The following is a 22,619-nucleotide window of genomic DNA, read 5'->3' on the forward strand; positions in this document are numbered from 1 at the left end:
ACAGCCACTCATACCTACCCAACTTTTAAAAATGTTGGCAACTCTTACCCATTTTTAGTAGAAGCAGCTCTGGGGTCACTCCTCTCACTGTCAGGTTTATAAATAAAACTATTCTCTAGCTTTTTCTATAAAGAACTTGGAAAATGCTACAGAACTTCTTGTTAAGGGGTCTTGACGGTAAATAGTTCTTTCACTGCTTTACAGATGCAGTGTAAAATTGCAGCTAGGATTCATTCTTGCTTGAAACTGTAAATTAAAAACTGTCCTGCTTATAGTATTAAATCACATGTACCTATAAAGCAAACAGTAATGCATGAGAGATATCAGAGTCCATGAAGTGCATGGTAGTTCCCATTACAGTTACTTTACTACAGCAACAAAGAAAAAAAAGCACTTGATGTCATTTACAAATGATGATGTTTGGACAACTTCATTTCTGTGGTTTGGTTCCTTCACATCAAGTGGTGGTGTGTGACTGCAAGATCTAGGATTTGGTCTTCCTTTATCTAGCACACATAAATAAGCAGCTCATGTGTAATACTTGTTCACCTCTGTAGTCCGTTGTTATGCAAGCCAAAGAGTAAAGAACACAAAAATTTTAATTAGCAAACAACTCTCCACACAGACTTTGTTGGTACAACATAGTTATAAGTACATCTACAAACACATACAGGTTCTTTGGACTATGATATTTTAAAATATATTTTATATGACAATGTGAACAAATCTGGAAAAAACAAATTACTTCAACCTTATGTAGAGGTAGCTGAACAGTACTCTGTTCAATGATATGAGAGTATAACTTAAAGTTTCATTTCAAGTTCATTACAGTGCACAAAAGGATGTTTTACAAACAAATGGAATATACAAGTCCACAAAACTTTTTATTTCAAATGGCTTGATAGAGATAGTTCTGGCACTCTTGTAACCACATAGCTTGATGGAATTAAATTGGACAAGTATATGGTGCCAAATTAAGACATCTAACACAGAGTCTTTGCTCCTCATTTCTCTACTTCTGCTCCTCCCCAGGGAATTATAGAAGCTATTACATTGTTTTTGCTACACTTCTGCTCTGTAAACCTTTGTTCTGCAAATTGAATGTAAAGATTTAAAGGTGCATATGTTTATATTTATAAAATATATGGCTATGACTCTATTAAAAAGCTCAAGAATGGCAATAACAGAATACAGGCACTTCTATGTGAGGGTTACTGTAGACCTTATGAAACTCCAACATTATTAAGCACTTCACATGATACCTGGATGAGTAAGTCAATGTAATAGTTCAGTCTTTTATTATCCACCATTTTAATCCTGTCTAAGCAGAAGAGTTGCTTGTATCCAGGCAATATTTATTTAGCTAAACGTTCCAAAATAGTGATTTTGCTGAAACTACCATTTTTCTGTAGCTGTCAGACTTTCCATGATTTACGGGGCTTTGGAATAACCCCCAGATCCTAAACCAGGTGCTGCCCCAGTTACAAGTTCAGTTGTGAAGCTGACAAGTTGAATGAGAACTAAGCAGGGCTTGAGTTCATCTGATGGAGGACTCCGGGAACAGGGGAGCACTACCCAAAGTGCATACAGTTCCATTGGGCTTCTATGCACAAAAACCTGGTAGTTAATCTACGCTTCTTTTAAAAATAAGAGTTTGTGAACATGTTCTCCATTCCTAAACAGTGCATTTAAATATAACTCCTGTCATTAAACACCAGTAAAACGTCAGCACCAAGTAGAAATCATTAAGAGGAAATTTTTTCACAATGAGAACAATCAGCCACTGGAATAATCTCCGCAGGGAAGCGGTGCATTCCCCAGCATTGGACACTGCTAGGATTGGGCTGGACAGGGCGCTGGGCCAGCTTGCCTAGGCCGTGCTTTTGCCAGGCAAGGTTGGACCAGATGATTCTTGAGGTCCCTTTCAACCCAGTATTCTATGAGAAGACCATCTAAAGCAAAACTTAATTTTATAAAGCTCTTTCTCTACAGCACAGATTAAGCCAGAGCTGTTATATCCAAATCCAGATGATTTTACTGAGATTAAAATAATCTTTGGATTCAGAAATCCACAGTTCAGGTGTTCTGTCAGTCAGCAGTCACACAGGACAGACAGTGTGACAGCTGGGATCTCTTATTGCTGCAACATGTGGAAGATAAGACACCAGCACTTCAAATGAAAACAAAAGAGGGACTTTCACAACTAAAACCAGAATGTCACTTAAGACATAACATGATAATGGCCTACCATACCATCTTATAATTTCATTATTAAAACTACTGAACTACTTTCCACAACTGTGTCTGAGTTTACTATCAGGTTTCATGATTTTTCCTATTAATCCAGCCCTGTCTCAGGATACTTTCAACCAAGATAACAGCTGTTTTCATGGAAACATATCCCCATAAGTTATTGCTAGACAGAGGAGCATATAAGACAAAGTTATTGAGTGTCATCTGTCTGTGTATGGGAATGAAAAATTACTATTAATTCCTGCAGCAAACTTCTGTTTTTAATTAGAAACCTTATAATGTCTATGTACAGGGATTTGGAAAGGTGATACAGCCAGTCCTTGTTATTTGTTTTAATGTATTTTGTTAAATACTTATAGAAAAGTGAAGATGTTTCAAATTAACAAAACCGTATCTTTCAAATGCAAGCCTAAAACTTTCAAGAAGTCTCGAGGAGATGTTTAGGTGCTGCTGCCCAGGAGACTGGAACTTAGTTTTAGTTTGACCTATTCTTGATTCCCTCTCTGCCCCTATAGTACAGAACATTTGCCTTTTGTATTCCACTTTATTTTTAAAAAAAGGGGGGACTGATCACATTTCCTGGGGAAAAAATGTATATTGATTTCAGTAATCTGAACTCAGTGACCTGGGGTCAATGGAAATTAACTTATTTGAAGAACAAGCAAGAAGCCTGTGCATGCCTAATGCCCTCCTAATAAAGATTAATCAATACTTCTGGCCACACAGGAAATGTGAGTCTGAGTCAGGGTTTTTTTTTAACAGATGAGCAAGTCTGGTTATGGGACTGGATCTGGTATCTAGAAAATGTGAGAAGCTTCAATAAAATACTCCCCCAATTAGTGTTTTATCTGATCAATGCTGTTTCTATAATTAGAAGTGAAGCTATTTAAAAAAAAATCTGTTCAGCTGTACATTCATGCCTGTAATAAGTGTTGCATTTACATCCTTGTACCGATCAATACAACTGGAAAAAAAAAGTCAGCAATACTGTGGCATAACTAGAAGAGCTTCTTGTTTTGAAGCCTCATTACTGACACTTCGCCCTCTCAGCTCACTCCCAGCACAGCTGCTCCTGGACAGCTTTGTGCTCTCTACCAAATCTGTTCTCAGTATTTTCGTCTTGTGGTGGAATTCATAGACTTCAGCTATTAACCTGGGATGTGTAGCCACAGACAGAACGGTACTGTACACGTACAGATGAACCTTCGTGGTGTATCTGATTTGTTGTGCACATGCATTATGTGCGGCAGGTCCAGTGTTTCCAGGTTGCAACAAATGCACTTGGCGTTCATGATATAGGGCATGTACACAGGTTTCTGCTTTGGAAATTCTGGCAGCTTTACTCAAGGCTAATAGAAGAGACAATATTCACTTTTCAAGTCAAGGATTGTTTCCATGCCAATTTCTAAATCAACAAAATAGGCAGAATATGAGTATGTAGAAGACGTAGCATGCAGGAAAAAAAACAATGAGGTCAGTGAGAAAACAGTTTAAAATAGATATTTAAGGTCCTTTTCTCACAGGTAAGAGTAGCAAAGTGACAGCTTTTTCTGTGGGAGCAATATGGGCCCCTTATGCTATGCAATAATACATAATGGTTTAAGGAAGAATTGCATTTAATGCAGCTTCACTTCCAAACAAGTAGAAATCACTTTGTTATTGACTTACGAAGACAAATGCCATAGCAGGTGTCAGCCACCATACACTTGTTATTAATCAGAACATGTATGTATTTCTATACATTATTTACAGAGAAGCACGTTAGGTACCACCTATGGTATGGAAGAAGTGCAGCAATCTAGCATATGGAAATAAGTTGTAGCATTTCTAGAGCAGCTCAATGCAAACACAAGGATACATATTCCATTTGCATCACAAGACTGAAACATGTTTATCTTCCATTTGTTTCTTTGGTACCCTTATGGAAAAGTTCTATAGAATTTAACAAGAGAGGGAACAAAGGTATTTTTATGGAGACTGAACAGTATGGAAATTACTTTTAAGTAATAATTATTTCTGATGAAATGATGGAAAAACGCACATAAAACTGGCATTAAATTCTACTGCATTTTTCCATAAAGGCATGGAATGGCAGACTGCTATTCTGGGTAAACAAATAAATTTGTAGCATTCCATAACATTCGCAATTCAATCTATTCTTTGCCACTGGAAAGGAAAACAGTAGTTTAGAATAAAAGGCCCAGATCTGCTTACATTGAAATCCGTGAAAGTCAAAGTCAGATGGAGGCAAGATCCCGTCTAGAAAGCAGTACACAGGGAGCAATAAAAGCAGCAAAACAAGTATATGAACTGTTGTTAAAAAAAATTAAAAATCAAAGCCAAGATACTTCCTGTTCTCATTTCTGCCCTATTTTTACCTGTTTTATAGCTACAAGTAATCATGCTAAAATTTACTTGTTTTCCTTGGGAGTTAACTATTATTAGCAAGACTACCCAGTCTCTGAAGAGAAATGCAGTGGCTGGGCAGAGATTTGAAGCTAGCAGGAACCTGAAGATCGGGGTGAAATAAATAGCATTTATTACAACATATTCCTTCTCATGTGACACAAACTGCTCTCTGAGTCCCTAAAGCTGAAAAACTTCCCCCTGTCCCCACACACACACACTCTCCAAAGCCAAATCCTACCAAACAATTAAAAAAGAAATAAAACTGATCTTAACAGCAACATGAGTTGATGTAAAAAACCCCACAACTATGTAGTAACCCACAATGAAATGCTACCAGTACTTCCAGTTTTCTGTAGAAGCCACTTTTCATATATTGTGGCTCTTTCTTCACAGTTGTTTGTAGCCATTATCTGGTTCTTGCAAGAAAGAGTTCAGATATAAATTCAACTCCAAGTTATTCTCTGTTTTCTGAAAAATTAGGGGATAGATCCTTCTGTCACCACTATGGCCGATTCCCACTGACCTCAACTGCTCCATACCTGAACTGGCCCAAGCACTTAAACACGCTTGAGGTTCAGCATCTGTGCGACTGGTTTGTGACAGCAGGAACCTGGTCGCGAGCAGAGGATCAGGCTCCAAAAACTGTGCTGGAATTATCTCAGACATAATGTGTGTATTCAAAGACTTCATGGCAGGCTGGTTCGGGGGGAAAAGTCCTTCTTAAGCCACAGCAGGACTGGGGATAAGTAGAAAAACAAAGTATTTGAACACAAATATCTGAAAAGTTATGAAAGCAGTTGCTCATGCACTGCTAGAATCATCATTTTGCCCTCAGTGATAAATACAGGGTAAAAACACTATAAATAGAGCAGCTCATTTTCCTTTAGAGAATGAACACATAAATAATAAACACTTTGAAACAAAACATCATAGTGCAAAAATAAATTATCAAACAGAAGTTGTGAACATTATTTTACACAATGCTATATAAAACCTGAACCATTTGGAATAAAAGACTTTGCAGTTCACTGAAATAATGCATTAACGTTATTATTTCTGCTTCACATTAAACTGCACAGTTTATCCCTCATCCACTAAAAAAATAAAAATAAAATAAATTAAAAAACCCCTTAAGCTTTTTAAAAGGTTTATGGCAAACAAGATCACTTTTTGTTCTATCACATTTGTTATAAATTTAGCAGTGCAGTGATTGAATAATCATCTCAGAGTTCCAAAAGGAAACTATTGAAGTATCCATAAACTTCCCTTGCTCTTTATAACTCATTTTCTTTGAAATTCGGGCTTGAAACATCCTGACACTCAAATCTGTAAGACATTATTGCAGTTAGCTGAAGTTACAAGAGACAGTCTACAGTCAAGTACTGCGGGAGACTTCGCAGCTCTCCTCACCATCACCGTGATCTTGTACGAGACATGAACGTAAGGACACGTCTGATGCCATTCAAGCGGTCTTTGAGGGACTTCATGGCGAGGAAAGGGAGCTGAGCCCTGTTCTCTAGGGGAAGGACAGCCAGGACCCACCAGCACCAGGCTGGCCCATTAGGGTTAGACTGCAGTAAGGGGAAAAAAAATAGAAGTTAGGATACATATAGATGGTAAGGTCTTGGTTTTGAACATTTAACTTTCAAAACACAGCATTTTGAGAGCAATCTGGCAAGCACGCCATTTCACTGCCAACCTGATGGCTTGTGATTACAGGTTGGCTTGAAAATAGTTACAACCAAGCTGCATGAAAATAGGATGCTGAAGGCATAATCAAGATGCGTTTCTATTTCTAGCAACAGTTTATAGGTTGGGTCTTCTAGATATTTTTATGGTTTTTTTCCCCATGTTATTACTGACCCTGTTCTTTGGGATTCCTGCCTCCCTTCATGCTTTGACATTAGTTTGTATTTTCTTTCTACTGTTATATTCTGTTATTTTAGGATTCCTATCATTTGCAGTCCTTGAACAAGAGTACCAACTTTCCTCGTTTGTCTTCTCTCAGTCATTTAACTGGGGGAGTAGAGTAGGCAAAAAGGCATTTAAGTCTCTTGGGATTAGTACAGTCAGTTAAGTAGTCTCAGGAACATACCAACACTAAATACAAGCTTTTCATTTGCAACTGTGCTACCACTGGCGTATGGCAATATAACTTAGATACTCAGTTTATGCGGGATAAACAAAGAGTATTCGTATTTCGATCTTAAAACACCTCCCAGCTTATTGGCTATCCCTGCTATTTCTGTCCCTAAAAGTTACATAAACCACTGGTTCTGCATACCTGTGGGTCAGGATCCTTAGCTGGCATTGGACCAAAATGACTGAGAATTCGACTTTTGAGTGCTTGCTTGAGGGAGTTAAACCACATATATGCCTGATCATAGACAGAATCATGGAGAACAAGTAATGCAGCATACTCTTGTCCTTGCACCTGAAAGGAGGAAAGAGAGGGGGAGGCTACTGTTAGTCCAGCCTGCATGTTGGGGAAGGCAGGCAAACAGGCAAACAGGCAAACAGGCAAACAGGCAAACAGGCAAACAGGCAAACAGGCAAACAGGCAAACAGGCAAACAGGCAAACAGGCAAACAGGCAAACAGGCAAACAGGCAAACAGGCAAACAGGCAAACAGGCAAACAGGCAAACAGGCAAACAGGCAAACAGGCAAACAGGCAAACAGGCAAACAGGCAAACAGGCAAACAGGCAAACAGGCAAACAGGCAAACAGGCAAACAGGCAAACAGGCAAACAGGCAAACAGGCAAACAGGCAAACAGGCAAACAGGCAAACAGGCAAACAGGCAAACAGGCAAACAGGCAAACAGGCAAACAGGCAAACAGGCAAACAGGCAAACAGGCAAACAGGCAAACAGGCAAACAGGCAAACAGGCAAACAGGCAAACAGGCAAACAGGCAAACAGGCAAACAGGCAAACAGGCAAACAGGCAAACAGGCAAACAGGCAAACAGGCAAACAGGCAAACAGGCAAACAGGCAAACAGGCAAACAGGCAAACAGGCAAACAGGCAAACAGGCAAACAGGCAAACAGGCAAACAGGCAAACAGGCAAACAGGCAAACAGGCAAACAGGCAAACAGGCAAACAGGCAAACAGGCAAACATCAAGAAAGCTAGTTTGCTGTCCCCTATTCTGGTGTGTGTCCCCACCACCAACTATCAAATCCTTTATTTTCTTATCCTATATTCTATGCCAAAGATTTGCAGAACAAGCACTTTCTGGATTGCTATATGAAAACAACTTTGCTGTGTCATATGATGTTTATGTAAAAAAAGATTATGCAAGGCTTTTTTGTAATTACTAGCAGCTCCTCAGAGTAGACATTTTATCTTCCCATTATATACCAAAAGCTCATAGATCACCCAGAATACTTTACCTACACACATATATATATTTTTAAAAAAGAATTAATGTCAATAATTTTGAAGGTGTAATGACCTTATCCTGCTCCTTCTTACCTGAGCTTTCTAATTGGTTTCAATGCAAATGGAGGCAGGTACCCCCAGACACTTTATAAACTGCAGCTATTCTGTCTAGAAGAGTGGTAAGATCTCATCCTGGATTCACTTAGTTTTGTCTTCTGCTAAAAATCTCTAGAAAAACACTCTTCAGTCTATAGGCAGTGTGTCTACATGCTTGTGGTAACTATTATGTTTCCCATCTCCAAACATGTGCAATTAGTAAATACCGCAAATTTGTTTTACTAGAAACTGTTCTAAAAACAAAAACCCAACTCACTGAAAACATATGTGCTTGGAATTTCACATGTAATACACATTAAATGAAATATTTCTAAATTTACCTTTTGATCCTCAATGTACTCGATATCTGCTGTATTATAGCCATCGCGCTGGCTGTGCTCTATCACCTTAAATCTCCTCTTGCCGATGCTGTCCACAACAGAGCGACCATCAGCAAAGAATTCAACATTTCTTATCTCCAGAATGCAGCCATAATCTGCAAACCTATTGAAATCAGAACAAAAGCAAGTCAACAAGTCTTATTCTCTCCACCCTTCGTTCCACAGAACTGCCATACAGCCAGTCTCTGCCACAAAGGTATTTACCAGTGTCAGCTCATTTCTATTGTTCATGGTACTGACCTGCTGTGGTTCAGATTATTCCACAATTGTTTTCAAAACTATCAGGAAGATTCAGGCTGTCTAATCTGATTAACACTAACTGCATGTTTTGGAATACAGGAACATCTTATGAAATTCAAAGTTATACAGCTCAGCAGCACACTTGCTCCATAATCCAATTGATTTGTACAGAAGAACAAGTGCAATTCAGAATATTAGAATTATGGAATAACTATGTAATCTAGAATGAAAAATGTTTTCCCACAATTTTTGGCAGATTTTAGTTTGCAGGTGTGTTTTGTGCACATCTTACTTTCCATGGTATATATACACCCTGTAGGTATGCAGCATAAAAAGAAGGGAAGAAAGCTAAACACAGGCACAGACATTAAGGTCAAGTTACCTAAGACTGACTGTAAAAGGCTCAATGTAAATGCTCAGCCAGTCCTTCTGAAGGTCCTGTTGTACCTCTGCAGCCTCCACTATATTCAGGACAGTGAAGATGTAAATGTATCCCAATAGCTTAGCTATTCTTTCCATAACATAGAAAAAACTAACCCCACCAACACACGTTACTGCCATATCAATTTGATTTATTGTACCAAAGCATTCAACAGATTTCAGAACAGTAGAAGATCCTTTTCCTATATTACAGGAGGCCTGCTGCTCAACTTCATACAACACACACTAGCTGTCTGTGTTTCAAGAAAAACGGGCAGACCTGTTAGTCAGAATCTAAGTGCTCAAGACAAACTTCAGTCTTCTCAATGTCTTTAACTGGCATGATGAGGAGGAAACTTTCTCTACTCGAAAATGATCACAGATATTACAGCCATGGACCTTTCTGCACCTCTCCAAGAGACTTGCTCCAGACTAAGTGGGGTACATCACATGGTCTGAGCATGCTGCTCACTCACCCCTTTACAGGGTCACTGATGCACATCCCAAATTGTTTGGTGCCAGTCTCCATGCACCTTCGAATCATCAAGCGATAACATGGCTCAAAGATGTGCAAAGGGCATGGGACTGTAGGATATGCCATTGTGCAGACAAATATAGGAACATTCTTATTTAGGCTGTAAGAAAGAAAGGAAAAATCAGATATGACATTCTACCAGACTACTGACAAGGTATAAAATATATTTTCTTCAATAACATAGTCTTTACAATTATGATATATTTAAACAGAAATTATAACATCTTTAGAATAAAATCCTTCATGGAGAAAGTAAAAACAAATTACTTTTTCCCTTAATTAACTAGATATTATGGAAAGTGATATACCACTTACTAGCAGAAGGATTTTTTAGTTATGTTTTCTGGTTTTGCTATTGAGAGCATTAATGCATCTCCTTATTGCTTTTATTTACTCTATTTTCCTTAATCCCATTTCTTCCCTACCCAGTACATCCCAGCCCCCAGCCTGTGAGACTGCTTCCACCTATTGTCTCACTCTGTGGCTTTCACAGAGCGCCCCTGAAAGCAGCCGCATTGCTTTGTACTTTGTTTATAAAGCAGCCTTCTACATTTCTTCTACTTCTGTTTATTGTTTAGCACAGTGTCCAGTTTTTATGCTAACTCAAATCACAATTTCAGCTGGACCCTGTTTCTCTTTGAAATCACACGATACTGCAAAAGAAGCTCCTTTGTCAGCATCTTAGCTCGTGTTCCACAGCAGCAGGAGCCATTCATCAGCTAACGGCAGCGGTATTAAAGATTGGATTTTACATAAATGGATTACATACTTGGAAAGCTCTGCTATTTCCTCTTCATAAATCTTTCTTCTTTCAGTGAGTTCCTCTGGAAGATATCTAGCTATTAACTCCTCCATTAGTACTGTTTTACAGTATTTCCTCATGGCCAAGCACTGCAGTAAAAACACACACAACAAGTTATCTATAATGCTGGCATTTCAAAGCACGCTGTGCCTGTGCACAAGGGGGTCATCTGTTAGCTCCATTTTCTTACGTCTATACAAATCAAAACCATCTTTTAGGCTTGTACTGCCACTGAAGAGGTGTTTATTGAACCACTCCCGAAGTTACGGGCATTATCCTGGGAAATCTGGGAAGTAAAATCACCTCCTTTCTAAGTACAGGTCTGGCCCTAAGGTTTGAACAGAGGACACCATCCATGCTTTCTAAGTCACAAGAGCATTTTAAGAGTCACATTTTTCTTAAGTTATATTTCTTTTAAGTTGGGAAATAAAGGTTTCTGAAGGTGCCACTTCATCCTATCCTGTGCCCTTGAATTTATGCCCAGAAAATCCAAGCATCCTTACCTCTGAGAGCCCTTCCTTGCACAGGGGACATTTTGGGTTGTGATCCAGGCATCTCTCAAGACATTTGAGACAGAAGGTGTGTCCACAAGGTGTTGTGACGGGTTCATAGAAGAGCCTGGATTGGAAAATCCAAAAACAAAAAGACAACAATATCGTGTACCAAAGTAAAACAAAAAGCTGTTACCAGAACAAAAAAAACCCACACCTATATTAATTCACTACATTTTACTGACTACTTCAGGGATAAAACTGTTCTTTGCTTTTCATTTCCTCAACCAACTTTTGTATTTATTCAGCTTACAGACTTGCTTATTGCCACCTAACATGAAAGGCAGCCCACGAATTCTGATTTCAGTGAACGTGAGAGGGAATATTGTCATTAACTTCCAACAAGCCAGGATTTAATTCTCCTTTATGTAAGCAATAAATAAAAGCAGAAGTTTGACACTTGACTTTTTCTAATGAAACTGAGCAATACTTGCGTAACTAGTACTGTGGAAATCATGTGATTATTTGTATGTGTAAGCTAAGCACAAAAATAGCTATTTGCAGTAATAACCCACATAAGTGATTGCAATAAACCATTATTGCCAACTCTAATGTGGACTTACAAAGCAGTTTTGTTGGAATAGACAGTTTTTATCCTTCAAATGATTGCTTTTCTGGCAAATGACTGACAGCAGATTCATGTTTCATCTAAAAAAGGTTTAAATACATAAGGCCAGGTCTTCAAAGTATCATGATGTCTAATTTTTACCCATTTCAAGTACCTCTGTGACACTTATTTTCATGTAAGGATTTTTTACTTATTATGATTACATGATACTGCAAAGTGATAGCGATGTTTCTTTGCCAATAAGTACCTTGGGGAGAGATAAATAATAAGAAAGCTCTTTGGTTTTGTTTGGTTATTGGTCTTGTTCTTGTTTTTTAATACAAAACATCAAACTAGAAATTAAGTTGTTTGGCATATACTGTATTTTACAACATGCTGTCTAAGCATTTTAAGGTCTCAAGTATTAATTCACTTGAATTATAACTACATTAATAAGTTTACTTTAAAATAAAACAGTACACTAAATTCTATTATACATCTGGAAATAATATTTAAACCCACATTTATTAGCGTCTTTAACAAGATTTAAGAACATAATTGGCTCTTAACAAGATTGCCATAGCCAGTATAATAAATGTCATTAGTTACTATAAAAGTTACTGTAAATATTGACATTTAAGCAAATGAACATATGAAAAAGTATCAAAAATACCACAGTATCTTATTGCAACTTGACTGTGTAATTGAAAACCCTTGTTAATTGTTTCATGAAGAGACACCTCACTGCACCAAGCCTACCTTATTGCTTTGAACTGTATAAAATACTGAACTCTACGATATGTTTCAGTAAGCACTGGTTTGCATGTGGAATTCTTTAGTAGTGACTTAATCTGAAACATTAGCCTAAAGACAAGAAATTCCTCTTACAATGAACATGAAAGCCAGCGGCAGCTTTTTCCTGACAGCTCTGAGGGACCTGGATGAAGCTCATGACTTGTAGAAAGAAACACTATGTACCAAGATTCCTCATGACATCATTTTAAGCTATTGTAACAGCAGAAACCAAATCACTCCTGCTGAGTAACACTCCTTCATTTCTCACCAATATGGTGCTTTGACTGTTTCTTTTTTATTTCCTGCTCGCTGCTGGAGCAAATGTAGATCAATAACATTTTGGCCACGCTGTCAGACAAATAGGTTAATAACAGCTCCTGCAGTTAATTGTGAACAGGTCAGTAGGTTACTAGGTAATTAGTCCAAAGTATCTCAGGATCCAAATCCCTAAAATACTTCTGAGGAACATGGCAGGAAATAATTACAATCAACCTACGTTAATAGCAAGAAAAAGGTCTTGTGACAGCTTCCCTTAGCACAAGCCTTCATTGTTGCAGTGATGTTACAAAGCAAATGGCCTCTATTTGGGACTTCAATTACTAGATCAGTATCACCATCCCCTCTCCTCTAAGGGAATCAGCAATCCTTGAGCTAATTCCTTTATAAATGTCTTGTAGCCTGGTTGTTTCTGACATAGAGGATGAGGAAGTAGGAATAATTAATTTTAATAAAAAACATCTGAAAAATGCTTTGTGGACATAATGATCGTAAACATGCAGACTCATTAAAACCAGTAAGACTAATTGTGTGGCTTTCTGTTAGAGGCAAGTTTTGCTCTTAGCAGCATCAAGTCTTTTGACAGCTGTATAAACTTTTGGAGCATGTTTCAGCTGTACGCACAGGAAGAGGGGGCAGATCTGATTTATCACAGGCAGAAGTGAATCAAACAACATGGTAGTTACTCCCCAAAAGGTTTTGGTTTGTCTGAAATACATTGAACCTTCTCGCTGCCCACCCTCCCCCCAAACAAGAAAACAAAGCAAATCCAGATTTGTCAAAGCATAGGCCTTCAGAAATAAATCCACAAAGAGGCTATCTGCTATTTAGGAATGTAAAGTATAGTGCCAAACTAACTCCAATATGCATTATTGATAAATCTAGGTAATTAAAAGGACAAAACTAAGCAACACTCAGTGCAGAGGTCAAGACTCCTGTAAAACATCTTTGCAATATCTCCTCCTATTTCAGTAACAAAACCTAACATATATATTTGCCAAAGTGAAAATGTTTATTTACAAAACAGGCAGTAAAATAGATGTAGTTGACAACACCTACTGGTTTTATCAAGTTATTGCTGTCCCCAAGAATAACTGTTGGTTTACTGGAACAGGAGATCGTCAAGCAAATGGAATGGCGGCCTTAGTAAACTAAGGAACCATGTCTTAAGCAACAGAGGAAAAACATGTTCTTGTTTGCTTGCAAGATCCTCCTGCTGCAATAGCAGCACCACAGTATTTTACATACAAACTTGGAATATTCAAAGGATGTGGCTCCTTTAGCTATTTGTGCATTATATAACATCATACACGGCTCTGCAAATTCCAGAGGATGAACTGTGGTTTGTGCACTATGTGTGTCAGTGGGTGGTGAGAGGAAACCTTTCTGACACCTTCACTAGGTCACAAAAGGGAAAGAGGTAACAGCTTAAAAGCTGGAGACATCCACAAGAAAACAAAGAATACCTCATACACAGGGAGCAGTCCAAATCTGATGGATCCACAAATTCAAATGGAGTATGTTGTCCAGTACTATTTCCCTTTGTATCAGCTGTATCTATCAATAAAAAAAAAACCCCACATATTATATGGTAATTGAATAACGCAACAGTATTCCATGTATCTACAAGCAGCATCTGATATTTAAATGTTTATTGTATATACTTGCAAGTTACTGAACTATTAAGCATCATTGCAGTAATTTCTATTGGCACAAATCAGGATACCTTCCCTTAATTTTGGTGACAGTATACCCACTCACACAGGGTTGAATTTCTCCTAGCATTAACAATTAACGTCACATTTTTTATGAGTATTAGAAGCCTAAGTGGGACAAATTCCTCTGTTGTGCCATCCTAAGTACATCCCCACAGCATGAAGTAAAGGCCAGATATGAACAAACAGAATTTGTGCTTTTAAACCAACTTTTAAAAACTGATCCAGAAAGTGCCAAGACCATGTGTGAAACTCTTGTTCTGTAAGATTCAGAGCTCTGCTATAAACCTGACCCAACCTTCTTAGCTCCCTTTAGACTAACATAATTGAAGTATATCTAGATTATTTTTCTTCCCACACAAAGATTCCACATCATGCCCTGCTTAGGCTAAAGAGAAAATATAAAAGCTGAAGTGTAATATGGACCCTCTTCCTCTAAGTTTCACAACAGCAAAATTTCCGCTGATCGCATGCCATGGCACTCGTCCCGGGCATCGTTAAACACACCTTTCTTGGGCAGTTTGCAGGGTACCTCAGCATTCCGCGTCTCCTCCGCGCAGCACTTCCGCTTCAGGAGGCTGCGCTTCTCAGGTAAGAGAAAGGCAGACTCTGGCATGGAGCTGAGCTTGTTCTCCTCCTCCGAGCAGTCCTTTTTGCTCTCTGTAATTTGTATAGATTTCTTCAAACTACCAGAAGTAGCTACATTTGATTCCTCTTGAATGGGAAAACCCTTTTTCTGTTCCACATTTACCTGCGTGAAGAGAGGATTGACGTTAGACCAGCCTTCCAACAACTTGCTAAGGAAAAAAAACCCAAACCTGTCACAAGTCTTTAATATTACAGATCACCAGGAAGGACTTTGTAGTTCAGGAAGCAACAGTTTGAGAATTGCTGTGTCAGGGCCTGATTTTAATGAGGGGAAAAAAAAACCAAGTGACCTATTGCTGTCTCCCCTTCCCCCCCACACTGAGTATTTTCAGCCCTTATGTGTGGCTTTATAGCTTGGTCATCAAATTTGATTCAGGCAGAACTGTGGCTGGATCTCAGGTTAAATATATTGTCATCACTTAACCTATAGACAAATGCATACTGTTCAGATCATAAGCATGGTATCAACCATCAAACCAACCAAAACAATGCGAGTTTATTTCAAGGAAGCAGTATAAACACACAAAACTTGTAACAGAGAAAGTGGACAGAGCTTCCTTCGGTGAGACAGATTTCTTTCACAAAGGATAAAACGATCAGCCTTTATCCCACTGCGGCCACAGAACCCCCTGTGAGCAGCCACCACACAGGACATCACCTCTCAGCTTGTCACATCAACCCCCCAGTGAACCTGAAAGCAGATACTGTGGGTTGTGACCAGGAACTGCGGTGATGTAACATCCAGCGATCTGTCCCTCAAATTACTCCGCAAAAGGGTCATACAAAAGGATTTATTTTCAGAATATCCCAACAGCCTTTCCAGAAGACAGTGGCACTGATCCTTCTTATCAGTCTCAACAAGGCTGCTCAAAACCTGCCATTTTTATTTGTGAAGTTTTTTGTAGTGATAAGGACTAGTGAAGTTTTCTTCTACATACACAGTATATGCAAAGCCTGTCCTCAAAGTTTAGGTTTCAATGAAACAAAAGTGGTACTTACAAACCCATGAATGTAAACCTCAACAGCCATTTACAAAACTACAGCTGTGAAACCAAACTTAAGAGGGGAGTGAATGTATCATACATGGCTCTGCAATAACCTCTAAGCACTATAGGGAATCTGAATGCAGGATGGTTTTTGTCACTGACATCATCAGTTACAGTTCAAGCTGAAAACCTAGATTTTAGCATTTCACAGCTTTTGAGGGTATCTCAATCCAGTCTTCAGAGACTCTTTCCCACTACCAACTACTTGGAAGAGCTAGAGAGTTACAGGAATAGTACTCTATTCTGGCATAACATTTATCAGAACAACAGAGAACTTCTATTAAAGACAAAGAAGTCAGATAAAGAGACTTCAATAAGTCAACATTGTTTTGTATCTGCTGAAACTCAGTAAAGACCTGAGAAAAATCTATTCTCCTATCTCCGAGAAAAAGCTTCCCAATGCAAACATAAAACACACAACAAATGAAGAACCACACATCAGACTTGATCGTTACCTTGAGCAACCTTTGTAGGTTATGGCTGGTGCCTCCAGATCCCACTGAATTTAGGAGATTCCCCTTTAATCTAGAGTGATGTGACAACAGCTGCAGGATATCGGGTAAGTGTTCCTGAGCATTCCCCGGGATGAGTGAAAACAAACTAAGTAGAAGCTGTGATATAAAACAGAACACTTCACTGCTTAGTTCCTTCCTTGCAACCTCTAAATGAAAAAGCAAGTAAGGGAATAGCTGAAAGAAGCATCCTTGATCTTGTTAAAACCATTTAAAGAGCCCTTTAGACTAAGGTAAGAAGAAAAAGTGAAAGAGCTAATGCAATATAGGCCAGACAGCAAGAGACTTTTTCAGAGTTAAATAAGCCCATAAATTTATTAACCATTCTCTGTGATGTGACACACACATGCCTTTGTCCTCTCATCCTGCAGTTCAGAACTCACCAGAAATTACTAACATATTTCTTAAATATGTTTTTTTCTGCACATCAGAAGCTTTCACTGGAGTTTGCAAGTACAGAGAGCACTCATCTCACAGGCTTAATCCAAGTTCAGTTTAAGTAAATGCCTCTGATATTGTAAATGGTAGCTATTTTTAATTCACTTATGAGAGAATACCAAAAAAATGTAGGCAGTAGAAAAATGCTATTTCTTCATTTGCTATCAGAAAATGAGTGAATCTGTATCAAGTAGCAGCTTGTAGCCATTTGTATGTCATAGCGTATCAGATGATTATTTAAGGAAAGAAACAGAGCTGAATGGAAGATTCACACTTCAAAACTAATTTCAATATAGTACGGAGGTGATCCTGCTGATGCCTGAAGAAGCCACACGACAGCTGAGATTTCTTTTTAAAGTTAAATAGGATTCCACAGGATCACACTATGTCAAAACTAGCACAGACAGACAGTTAATACGAGTGAAACATCACAGCTGCACCTGAAGAATTTGGTAAAATGTAGTATGTCATTGTTATGCAAACAGCCTTGGAAATGACCCAGTAGAACATTGCATCATGGATGAACTCTGTGTCTGATGAGTGCATGAGTAATTCTTTCAGTCACAAGAAGCCTAGTTTTTTTCTCAGAACCCCACTGTTCAGAAATTAGGTGTCTTGGATAAGGCTATTTGGAGTCTGAATTTAGAAACATATCTGTTTGTTCCTGCTTTTTTTGCTCTAGTGCACAGGAAGTCTCCCAGCATGACTATGAGAACAAATCATGGCACAATGACAGTGAAAGGCTGCACGGAGCCCCCTGAAGAAAAAAAACCCAACCAAAACAAACACACCACCACCCAAAAACCAACCAAACACACACCCCCCCCCCAACACCAAAAACACCCACCCACACAACTAAAAAAAACCCCAAATATCAGTAGCAAAAAACTCAGAGGAGATGGCAATCTCAACTATAGGCAAAATGAGAGAAAAATTCGATTGCACTACAGCCATCCAGGTTATACACTCAGTTACTTCCATGATCAGTGCTTTACTGTAAGAATTCTATCATGCATAGAATACCTCACGTATTATAGCACACGGAAACCCAGAAGTTCCCATCCCAACAGTGGTGGAAGAAAGTGTGAATGCACTGCCACTTAGAAAACTCAGTACAAGGAAAATAGAACTGCTACATTATATTACCATAAGCTATCACTGTGATGCTAAGCCTTATAGCTACGACAACAAAAAGAACGGTCAAATGTCAAAACACTGATTCACAGAAAATCAGAGATGTGAGGGGTGTGCTAAGCCAAGCTGTCTTCACAAAAGCCACATAAGAATCTGCAGATTCACTCACTGCAGATTCATTTTGCTGCTTATATAGCATTAATTATTAGCAACCTTTAAACACGATTTAAAACCAGCTCTTTTGTTGACTGCTTCCCTTCACGCCTCCTTCGCGCAGGGATGCGCAGCAGCACGACTGGCAGGAGGCAGAGAGCTGCTGCTCCCAAGCGGAGTTTGACGGCTGCTGCGTGTTGCATTCTGACAGTCAACGGCCTGAGACAACACTGAGTGGCAACTCCCCCTCTTCTGCATTGTCATCGGTCACACGCTGCCAAGCTAGGAAGCCGTTTAGAAATTTGACTATAGGGAATCACAATAGGCTGTGGGTGGCAATTATTAACAATTCAGCTTTTACTTCGCTGATGCTAACACTGTAACTGTTTCCACACAGTGAGTACATGTCCTTGCTACTTCTCAATCTTCACATAAGCAATGCATATAATTCAAGTTTGAACAACAGTCTGGATGTAACTCTCCGTGCAGCTCTTGACAGTAATGAAAGAAGGGAAGAGACAAGAAAAATTCCTATCCTCCTTCATGAAAGGCCACTGAAAACAACAATTTAGGGAACTCACCTTTTGTGCCTCAGACTTGGCAGTCTTGTTCCCAGTATCTAGAGCAAGGCAGAATAGAAACTCTCTTAAAGCTTCTTCTGTTTTCCCCAGATTAGCTAATGCTTGTCCTTTCCTCAGGTGACCCTGCAGTCAAACACATCCATAGTTGCAGCTTTTGCTCTTTCGTCATGCAAAAACAAAGATGAAATTACAAAAGACCTTTCCAGAGAAGAAAAAGTTTGGCATAGAGACTCACTATAACCATCTCTTTTACCTGGACACCACCAGTATCAGTGTTTTTAACCACAAGTGTCCTGAAAACTCTTACAGGCAGAACTGGAATATTTTCTAACTCAAACAAGTATAATTTGTGCAGTACCTGAGCTCAACTGATCCTGGAGAAATCTACCTCCCCTACATTCATCTCCTAAAATAGTCATTATGTCGTTATAGAATTATATAAGCCCAGCATTCAGCTTTTAGAGACAGTTCATGAACTTGAGATTCATCCAGGTCAAAGACAATAGTGTCAGGTCATCCTCTGGGTTTATCACTCACTTCCTTCACCCCAGGAAGCTCAAGAATATAATGGTTAAATGTGTGTAAATCACAGAGTCCAAGAAGTTACAGGACTTAAAGCCTCCATCAGATACAGTTGTCTGACCATCCCAACCTTTTTTTATTGGGGCAGTATTAAGGTTTTAAATCAAACTCTGTTTGGAGTCAGAACTTACTTTCAACCAGTTCGGCTGCAGTCTGCACGCCATTTCGGCATCATGCAATGCATCTTCACAAGCTTTCAAAGTAGAGTTAATCTGGGACCGGTTGCTGTACAGTAAGTGGTCATTTGGAGCTGCAGGAAATAGAAAAATTGGTTGATTAAAGTAACTTAAAAGTTAGTTGCGTAAGATACATAAATATAGTTTTTTTTTTTTTTAAACCACATGTTGGTGCCTCCAAGTTGTACAAAACCACAAAATAGCCACTCTTTAAATAACTATGTACTAACTGAAATCTGGAAACCTCTTTGGGCAACTCCAGAGAACATGTCAGCTGTGTATTATATAACTACAGGGAACATTGCATAAATAAATGCTGAGACACTCACACAATAAATTATCAGCTCTGAACGAGGATTCGATGATTGATAGAAACATACAGGAGAAATTTAAGGTGGTGAGTGGAATGCTGTCATACTGTAGGGAGGAGTTTCAAAATTTTTAGTATCAAAGTTTTTAAATGGTACATAAGGATATTTTCTTGCCATAGCTTAACACAGGAAAACAAGCTGCAACTACTAGAATCAGGTAATGCTACAGCAGCGCAGATAAAGTGATCTGGTTACACACACTGCCTGATGTAGCATCAAGACAGCGTGTACTGAATTAAGGCTGTACGCTTGTGTTTGGAATACCCTGGCGTTGAAAAGAAACTCTTACCCGTAATACCGTGCCTTCAATCGCCACCTATTGCGCGCAGCGTCAGCTGCTTTATCTAGAACTCCATTAAAACGACCACAGCAAAACTTTTCCCCGCACAGCCCGTGCCGGCGGTTCCCGCTCCGCACCCGCGGCCCCGCCGCTGCCCTGGCCGAGCCGCTCGCTCCCCCGCGGTGCTCGCCCGGGACACCCTGCGCCCAGCGACCCGCCCGCCCGGAGCCCTTCCCGGGGAGCGGCGGGGCGCCCCGGGCGAGGCCGCCCGCTCCCGCCCGGCTCCGCCGGTTACACAACGGCGCCGGCGGGGGGGAGCCCAGCCGGACCGCAGGCTCCGGCTTACGCAACCGCTGCTCTCCTGACCCAGTTTCACTGAGGGCCGAAAAGCCCCTACCCCTCCCCGGGGCTCTTCCCCCGGGCTCCTCCACCACCTGCCCCGGACCCGGCCCGGGCGGCGGCCGCCCACCGCGGGGAGCCGGCGGCAGGCTGGAGCGTGGCCCCGGCACACCCCCGGGCGCGGGGCCTGCCCTCGGCCCAGCCCGGGGCTCGACGGGGTGACACACGCCGGAGCGGCGGCCGGCGAGCCCCGGCCGGTGGACACTTGTCTCCCCCGCCGCGCCCGGAGCGGCGGCGGGCGAGGAGCGCGTCCCCCGCGGGCAGGTGTCGGGGAAGGGAGACCCGTTACCTAGGCTGACCGCTTCGTTGTACTTCTGCAGGGCGGCTTGTAGCTTCTTCTCTTTATAGAGGAGGTTCCCTTCGTGCCTGAGCTGCGAAGCCTTCACTTGGCAGGGGAACCACTTGGCCAGCAGGTTGCTGAGGATGACATTGACCCGCAGGAGCTGCCCGGCCGCCGCGCTGCCCTCCTCCTTACACAGAACGCAGCGGGACTCGGCCGCCCGGTCCCTCTCCAGGCACTTTTTGCAGAACGTGTGTCCGCAAGGCAAGGAAACGGGCTCAAAGAGGAAGCCCTGGCATTTGCGGCACCTGAAGACATCCCACTCGCGGGGCTGCGGGGGGCCGCTCCCGGCGGCGGGCAGCCCCTCTTTGATCCGGACGCTCTGCGCCAGGCACTCCACCAGCTTCTCCAACTGCTCCGCCCGCAGCTGCTGGTGGCGGGACGCCAGCTGGTAGAGCGGCAGGGCTTCGTGCAGCCGCCCGCCGTAGGCGAGTGCATCGGCTCGCCCGAGCAGCACCTGCCACTCGGGCCCCAGGCCGCCGCCCGACAGCTCCAAGTTCTGCGCCTGACGAGCCCCGGCCGCCAGCTGCAGCACCAGCTGGGGCTCCGGGCGCTGCTGCTGCGGCGGCAGGTGGGAGCCCATGGCGGTGCGCAGCGTCCCTAGCGGGGCGGGCGGTGCGGGGCGCCGGGGCGCGCAGGCAGAGGGGGCGCGGTGCAGCCCCACCGGCCCATGCTGCTGCCGCCCCGCGCCGGGAGCGCCCTGCGCCGCCGCCGCTTATATAAAGGCGGGCACGTGACGCCGGGCGGCGGCGCTCATTGGGCAGCGCCCGCAGGTTGTTACAAAACCAGGCGGTTTTGTAACGCGCCAACAACGGTCCCGGTCCGGCCCGCCGAGGGGCCCGCACGCCGCCTCTTCCCCGGGCAGCACCTCCCAGAACCCCAGCTGGGGTCCGGCAAGGGCGGGGGCAAGCCGGTGATGCTCCTGAACGGGTGTCGGGGCCCGGCCGGGAAAGGGCGGCTGGGCCGGTGTGAGAGTCCGTCGGGCGCGGCAGCTGCGCCGCCTCGGCACCGCTGGCTGCTGCTGTTCGCTTCGGCTGACACGCAACCGACACCAACCGGCGCTCTCCCCCCGCCCCGCCAGCCCCTGCCGTGTTTCTCCCCGAGCGCTGCGGGGTCTGGCACAGCCGCGCACCGTATGGAGGAACCCACCGGGAGCCGTTCCCCGGCCGGTTACGCTGCGCGTAAAGTTCCGTTTGACCCGCTGGTCTCCAGTGACACCACGGTGAGAAACGGAGTTCAGTCCTGGGTTTGGTGTTTTGGTACCTACGGTAATACAAAGGAAGTCGCGTTCAAAGCGATTTTGAAAAACAAGAATTGAATTCCCTGCTATAGCTGGAATTTTAGAGGCTGTAGTTATGCGGTTAGTCACTCTCTAATCGAATCTACATAGCAGTGAAGCTATTTTAATGTCGGTAATAATGCTTGCAGGACAAGTAAGCAGAACATAGCAGGAAAATGGTGAGTTTGGCCATGTGGTGTGGCATATTGCATAGATACACCTGCCTGTGCCAGGTTTTAGATTAATAAAAACCACACCT

The 22,619-nt window shown here is 41.8% G+C and overlaps 2 protein-coding genes across 8 annotated transcripts in view; one reads left to right on the plus strand and one right to left on the minus strand.

Annotated features, from left to right (window-relative positions):
• Positions 1-22,619, plus strand: part of KIAA1210 (KIAA1210 ortholog) — a 113,150-nt gene that overhangs the window by 71,767 nt on the left and 18,764 nt on the right. The gene's annotated exons all lie outside the window — the stretch shown is intronic.
• LONRF3 (LON peptidase N-terminal domain and ring finger 3) lies at positions 582-21,787 on the minus strand. 5 transcript variants are annotated; one of them, XM_065077804.1, is made up of 13 exons: positions 21,031-21,786; positions 19,647-19,765; positions 18,934-19,056; positions 16,571-16,726; positions 14,929-15,172; positions 14,173-14,263; positions 11,041-11,155; positions 10,505-10,626; positions 9,677-9,835; positions 8,481-8,643; positions 6,947-7,096; positions 6,073-6,233; positions 5,189-5,398 (listed from the first exon to the last, which is right to left on the minus strand). In XM_065077804.1, exons 1-12 carry the CDS (start codon positions 21,662-21,664, stop codon positions 6,075-6,077), a joined length of 2,235 nt encoding a protein of 744 aa, XP_064933876.1. In that variant the 5' UTR covers positions 21,665-21,786; the 3' UTR covers positions 5,189-5,398; positions 6,073-6,074. The 5 variants fall into 5 exon arrangements, with proteins under 5 accessions (XP_064933879.1, XP_064933876.1, XP_064933878.1 ...); XM_065077803.1 differs by lacking the exon at positions 5,189-5,398 and having other exon boundaries at positions 5,494-6,233; XM_065077806.1 differs by lacking the exon at positions 9,677-9,835 and having other exon boundaries at positions 5,361-6,233; positions 21,031-21,787.

Source organism: Columba livia, chromosome 12 (assembly GCF_036013475.1).
Source record: "Columba livia isolate bColLiv1 breed racing homer chromosome 12, bColLiv1.pat.W.v2, whole genome shotgun sequence".
NCBI classification, from domain to species: domain Eukaryota; kingdom Metazoa; phylum Chordata; class Aves; order Columbiformes; family Columbidae; genus Columba; species Columba livia.